Genomic DNA, 6,896 nt, shown 5'->3' on the forward strand with positions numbered 1-6,896 from the left:
TGTGTGTTTTTTTTTTTACCTCATTTGGCCTTAATAATGTTCGTTACAGTGGCATTCAATGCACATTTGGCTAGTTATTTGATGTTTTTGTGATTTATTAATGGGTTTTGGAGATTTATGTGAAAAAATATGCAAATAACTTAACACATTTATTTAACAGTGATATAACTTTTTCACAAAGTAAAGACCCAATCTGTGTGTACAGCACCTTATCTGCCCTAACTGTGACATCATAGTTGAGTCCACATGGTTTGCATTTTAATTTTGTACAATTTAATTGTTTGTCAAAATGTGGGCCATGTATACTCAGGAGGAAACCACGTTTTGGTGCTGCCATTTAGCACTGTACACCAATCACAGATTGTGCTTTTAAAGTACTTGAACGGCACAAGCATCTCCACTCTTGACAATGGAACAGACATTTAAAAGGGAGCTTCAGTACAAAAGCAAAGCAGCACAACAACCAGGCAAATAAAGGCATTCGCACTGACATTCACCAAGAAGCTGAGAGCTTCCAACAGTAGAATATTACAACACAGCCCATACACAAACACACCGATTATATGTATCTGTCACCTTGAATATAAAATAGAGGTAGAAGCGTAAAACGTAATCCTACTGATGCAATCAAAAGTGGTGTTGACTGTCAATGTGAAAGTTCACTCTCAATCATTTAAAAAAAAGTTTCTGGCATTAAGGATATACAGTAATTTGGAATGAAACCTCGTTTTATAATCATAAATAAGTCTTACATAATGTAAGGCAGAAAAGATATAACTATAAACGAAATGATCATCAGCAGTAAAGGACCTGAGGGAGTATTTTTTCTGTGCTTTTCAAGGAATGTGGGCCGATTTTGTCAGAACTGCTTGAAAAAAATGTGAACCCTCGCTTTAAAACTTCCCCAGATCTTCCGCAGATTCACTGTCACAGAAGCAGCTCCCTGTGGCACCATATATGTACACTTTGGTTCTCCAATTTCACACAAGTAAGATCTGAAGTCTGTGTTATCATAGACTTTGATCAGGCTCACAGCAAATGTAATGTTACACTCACATAGTCAGTGTTTGATCCCTGACTTACCTTGACAAATATGCTAATTGAAGTTTACCTCTGGGGGAATCCTGAGAGTTCATCCTATCTATCCTCTTTTACTCCTTAGATACAATTGAAAAAACGACAGTCAAGCACAGAAATATAATTCAGGAGGTAGAAAGACAGCAGATATAGGCTGACAATAGCAGAGCTTAAAAGAGATTGACATGCTTCCTGTCCTTAAAACAGCAACCCTCCCCACTACATGCAGTTACTCCTTGGACCTCTCAACTCAGGGGCCGAACAGTGTCTCCTGCGGACTGCCTCTGCCTCCTTCTTCTGCCCCCCTGCTTGCCGCTCTGGCCCTGGGGGAATCTGGGCTTGTGGTGCCTCTAAAGACTCACACCCTCCCTCTGACTTACTAGGTGAGGTTTTTGGCTCCAGGGTGGTTGACTCAGGAGGCTGGGGGGCTGAGATAGGGGTGAGAGCCAGGCAGACGTCCCCCACACTGAGCTGGCGGCAATGCAGGCCACAGAGACGGGCAGTCCTCTGAGGGCTGCAGGAGGACCAGCCTCTCCCACGCACAAAGAAGGGGTACTCCACATAGACATCCACCACCTCCTGGAGGAGGATGATACATATGTACAGGAAGATTAGACACCAAAATGCAGCATACGTACTTGTTCACTAGGGGGTGCTACTGTTGCAGTTTGAAGAACCTTTAAAAAAGAAGAAGTATTTATCTGAAGCATGTAATAAATTCAGTAGAGACCTTTGATGAATGCAGGCTTGTAATGATGAGCTATTTGCACAGTTAACACCATTACCCCTGACCTATAACTGAATGGTTGATATCATTTTACCACATGCCAAACACAAAGATAGGTTAAGGTCCTGCCATAATGATTAAATATAGCTATTTTGGAAATTATATTTGAAATGATAGCCCCTATGAGTCAAATTGTTTTGATGTTATTATAAAACTTGTCAAATTACCTGTATGATACAAGCTTTGTAGAAAAATGAAACAATCCCACCGAAATCTGAGAGGTGGTATGCATTACTGTCTGTCACAGTTTTTTTTTAAATACTAGGACTGTGGGCATCAGCACTTTCATTTCTACCAAAGACATTCAACTTTGACAGGATCACAAAGTTTTTACAAAGGCTGCTTTATTTCCCAAAACAGCTGGCTGGGTATTGTAGATTTTAGCAAACGTTACTGAAACCAAACTAAGTGGTGCAGTTGGGGATTATTTTCAGCAGTGGATTAATACAAATTTTGTGTGCTAGTATTTTATGGCACCAGGACAGTGTATATGGTGTGTCCATTTTCATTGTTGTTTAGTTCAACGGTGTGGCTAATTCATATATTTTAACAGTTTTTGGACAACAGAGCTCTATGGCACAGAGGACTAAGATACATCAGGCTTTGGCTACACAGACAATACTTGTTAGTAGGATTCTTTGTTGGTTTTGGTATTTTAATTTTTTTTTTACAAACACATCACCAGCATTATTCTTTAACATGTCATAGTAAAGACTAAAGGCATTTTCTCATTAAGAATTTGAGAGGATTTAAGAATCTACCCATAAACTGTATAATATTAATGGGCAAAGCATCCGGATGGGTGAAGTGCTGCAAATGCGGAAGTGCCTTAAACCTGCTGAATTCCAGCAGGGGGGCGACACGTGTGGTTGCAAAAGGAGGTCGGTTTCTGTAGAAGTCTATGAGAAAGTGATCCACTTCTCACTTGATTTATTACCTCAGTAAACATTTTCATAATGAGTTTATGGTCTCAATCGCTAGTTTTAAGTCTTCTGCAACACAGAATGATGTTAATTTTTTGAATTATGGTCTCGTTGATTTTAAAATCGGCAATAAAGCGATAAAGCAGGGGGTGTTTGTTTCCCTCTCGTCTAAAATCGTCACATCCGCAACCAGGATGGCTGTGCCCGTAACAGCAAACTCGACGACTCATAGCAGATCTCCACAAACCAATGGGTGACGTTACACATGCTCTGTCCATTAATATTATACAGTCTATGAATTTACCCCATTTAAACAGTAGTATTTAAATGTCAAGTTCTGTTGTGAAGGGTCTGTTGTGAATGGTGAATACTACAATGTGATTTTCCTTCACCTGGGACGGCTGGTCGTGAAGCAGGATAAGGAGCCGCGAAATGGAGGCGGAGGAGGCCGAAGGAGAGATGCTTTGCACCGTGCAGCAGCTCAGGCGCAGGTCTGGACAGGCCAGTGATCCCAGCAGGAAGTCTTCTGTCTGCAGGTGTTCCACCCTCCTCAGCCGCCCATCTCTGAGCTCGATCAGAGAGCCTGCCACAAAGTGAGGGAGCAGCCAGGGAAAGCGGTTAGGAGAGGAAGAGGAGGAAGAAGCCTGATCAGAAGAGGGCAGAGCAGGAGATCTTGATGCGTCCTCCTTCATGGAGGTGTATGTGTTGCTTGAGTTGTCGTCAGGGGAAACTCTTATGAAGGAATGTCCAGAAGTGGGATGTTTGACACCCTTTGCTGATTTGTGCAACACATCATATTGCATTTTAAGGTCCTCATGCGAAGAGTGAGGTAGGCATGTGCTCAATGATGGAGGACTTGCTTTTTCAACCCTGGGAAAATGCTCAGCTTTTATGTCTCTTCTCTTCACATATGGTCCTTTATTCCTCACATTGCTCTGCCTCTCTGTGTTTAAACGCTTGTCCCTTAATGTATTGAGCTGCTCCCAGCCATACCTTCCACCCACCCTTTGGAAACCTTCAGTGACCAAGGAGACTGGGCTGAATCTGGAGGGATGGTGTGGATGGCCCAGGTGGAGTGCGGGTGTGTCGGAAGAGTGGCTGTGGTGCTGATAATAGTGAGAAAAAGCCCATCCAGGGTGCAGGGGGTTGAACTCTCTCCACTCTGCCAGGCCATTATGATCCCTGAATGCAGAGAGGTTGTGAGGTTTGGACCTGGCGGATGAGTGAGTCTGCGTCCAGGGCTGGTACAGTGCAGGAACCCGTCTCGGTACGGGCTGGAAAGGGCCTGTGTGCTTTGTTTTAAACTCACTGTGGCTCTTGTAAGGGTAGGGTTCCTTGAATGTTGCAGCATCACAGTGCCGCTGCTGCTGCTGCTGCTGCTGTGGTGGTGAGCTCGGTCTTTGGTCCCTCTTTTTGAGTGGGAGTCTGTCCCTGTCTGGGACTAGAGCTGGGTTTGGTGTGAAGCTCATTGGCTCACCCTGCCTGTCACTCACACTGGCACTGCATGCCCTCCTGCAGAAGTTGAGGAGGTGTTGTGGTCATGTAACACAGACTACAGTCTCTTGGCAAGCGCTGCGAAGAGTTAGGTCAAAGGTCATCACGATCTATAAAGTAGAAGAAACAAATATCGGTGCACTTAATATCCTTGCAAACAAGGCGTCAAGTGGGAGAACATCAATTGAATTTCTGTTTAGACTCTCTCTTTCTCTGTCTGTCACTTTCTCTCTCTTGATAAATTACATAACTTTCTCCACGCCAACCACCAACTGCCACACTGAAGGGGTTTAGTTTGATGGACAACTCCTTTGTGAAAAAAAAAAGTTACTATGGTTACAAAGTACTGTACTGCACAGTGTGGCTGTGAAGGAACAGGCATATAACAATGCAAAGTTTGGGGGGTGTTAAATTAGAGGTTAGATTTTATCACGAGATTAATGATATAATTTAGTCCAGTTTTCATGGTGACATTTTCCAATAGAAACAAAGGGAAGTGTGTGTATTCAGTGACTAAATAGGTGCAGGATGTTAAACCCTGCATTTTTCTCATGGGACTGAAGTGCTCTCCAACACCTCAAGCTATTGAAACCCCATCATCCTCCTTACATGCATGCACAATAGTGAATCAGTTCATAAAGGGGGGCTAATATAAGCACCTTGTGGCTACATACACACACACGCACGTGTGCACGTGCATGCATGCACGCACGCACACACGCACGCACGCACGCACGCACGCACGCACGCACACACACACAAACCTATCCAATGACTGCAGACACATTACAGTATTTACACAAAGTGATGCAGGGAAGTAAAGGGCAGTGCAGGCGTTTTACAGCCTGTCAATGCAAAGCTCATCTCAATGCCCTGTATTATGTCATCATCATAGCTGAGCACCGCCACTGAATGGACCTCTTTCACTCTGCCCAAAAGGCATGTCTCTGATATGTGCTGTTTTTTTATCGTGTGTGTGTGTGTGTGTGTGTGTGTGTGTGTGTGTGTGGGATCAGACAACACCCTCACACTGACATTCCTGTGCCAGCACTCAGCATTATACCATGACACATATATAGATAAGTATTTGTCAGCTAAGTGCCTACAGTAAAAATGTAAATTCATTCAAAAAGCATCGAGGTTTGAGGGCTGCATACTCACAGTAAACTGACACACAGGTATGATTAGATCATAATGCAAACAGGCCATCACTGTAGTGTTATCCAGGCAGAATAACCTTATAAGGTGATCAGTTTGCCACAGTTCGCTAGTCTACGAAAATGAAATGTATACACAGCTGTGTTTGATGTGTGTTTTGGTGCCATCATGATAATGATAATCTGCAATGAGGAAAGGACCATTTGCATATCAGTAGTGACTAGGTCAGCTTGATGTTTCTATCTATGGAGCTGTAGCGCAACACAGCACAATGTAACCTCTGGTGCTGAATCCCACAGACCACAAAGAGTTCCTCAAACATGCATTCAGAGTGAAAATGTTTATATTGGTTGGCTCTCTTGGTAGACTTAAAGACAAGAACATACTACATACATCTAGACAAAGTGGTTTTAAGAGAAGATTTACTTACTCGTTCCTCCATCCATCCATCCATCTGTCCCTCTGTTTGACCCATCGTCACAAAGCGTGTCCATCCATGTTCACAGACGCTCCACATGCACCTGTGTGAGCAGAATGATCAGAAGCATCCAGACAAGCTCAACAGACTGTCTATCAGACACGCTCTCCTCCCTTTCTCTTCTCCTCTCTCTCTCTTCCCTCCTACTTGCTCTTACATTTTTACACTCCCACTCTACTCAGTCAGTCCTGTTAACCTTTCTCAGACAAAGTTGATGTCTCTCCCTCTCCCTCTCTTACTTTCTTTCTCTCTCTCTCAATCTCTCACATCTGAACTTGTCCACCCTGTGCTTGCTGCTGAGTAGCACTCGCCGCCTCTCTTCCTTTTGTAATCACACTCCTCTTCTTCCTCTCTCCATATTCCACACACTCTCTCCTTTGCTCCGTAGCTCTCTGTTGTTGGGTGTATAATTAGACATGAGACTGCTGTGCAACTCCTCAGCTGATGGTAGGCGTATAAATGCCTGATGGCTTTGGCGCTTTGCCTGGTGTAGTGAGGGCGGGAAACGGTTGCTTTAGACTATAGCGTGGACACACACAAGAAAAGAAAAAGGGTGATTGCAGGACAGAAATCTTGCTATCACATCTGGCACATTTGATAGCATGTAGCCCTCACTGATAATTCCTCACCTCAGTGGGAAGACTAATAATGTTTCATTCTGAATGAGCGAGATGCCAAACCGATGACTGCTTTATAAATGGCCAGTAATTGCTTTTCAAGCAAAGTGTTCAAAGGTCAACCTTAAGCACTAAAGCCAACCCGCTGCAGAAAAAGAAGGCCTTTTATGGATGTGCAGACAACATAAACCATTGACCCCCTCACCCACGCCCTGCTGCCTGCTTGCTTTCTATACATATTTCCTCTCTTTCCTCTTGCTTGTGTTCCTTTTATCTCGTTTTAAAACACAAGAAAAAGAGGACTTGGCTTTTGCTTGATGGCTGCTTTAGCAGCCCAATTCTCAGCTATTGATTTTGCACAG

The 6,896-nt window shown here is 43.6% G+C and overlaps 1 protein-coding gene across 1 annotated transcript; it reads right to left on the reverse strand.

Annotated features, from left to right (window-relative positions):
• Window positions 1-6: 6 nt before the first annotated feature.
• On the reverse strand, window positions 7-6,298 carry LOC116035546. Its single transcript, XM_031278688.2, has 3 exons — window positions 5,870-6,298; window positions 3,180-4,391; window positions 7-1,656 (listed from the first exon to the last, which is right to left on the reverse strand). The coding sequence occupies exons 2-3, from the start codon at window positions 4,254-4,256 to the stop codon at window positions 1,297-1,299; spliced, it is 1,437 nt and encodes a 478-aa protein (XP_031134548.1). The 5' UTR covers window positions 4,257-4,391; window positions 5,870-6,298; the 3' UTR covers window positions 7-1,296.
• Window positions 6,299-6,896: the final 598 nt, after the last annotated feature.

This window comes from Sander lucioperca, chromosome 6 (genome assembly GCF_008315115.2).
Source record: "Sander lucioperca isolate FBNREF2018 chromosome 6, SLUC_FBN_1.2, whole genome shotgun sequence".
NCBI lineage: Eukaryota > Metazoa > Chordata > Actinopteri > Perciformes > Percidae > Sander > Sander lucioperca.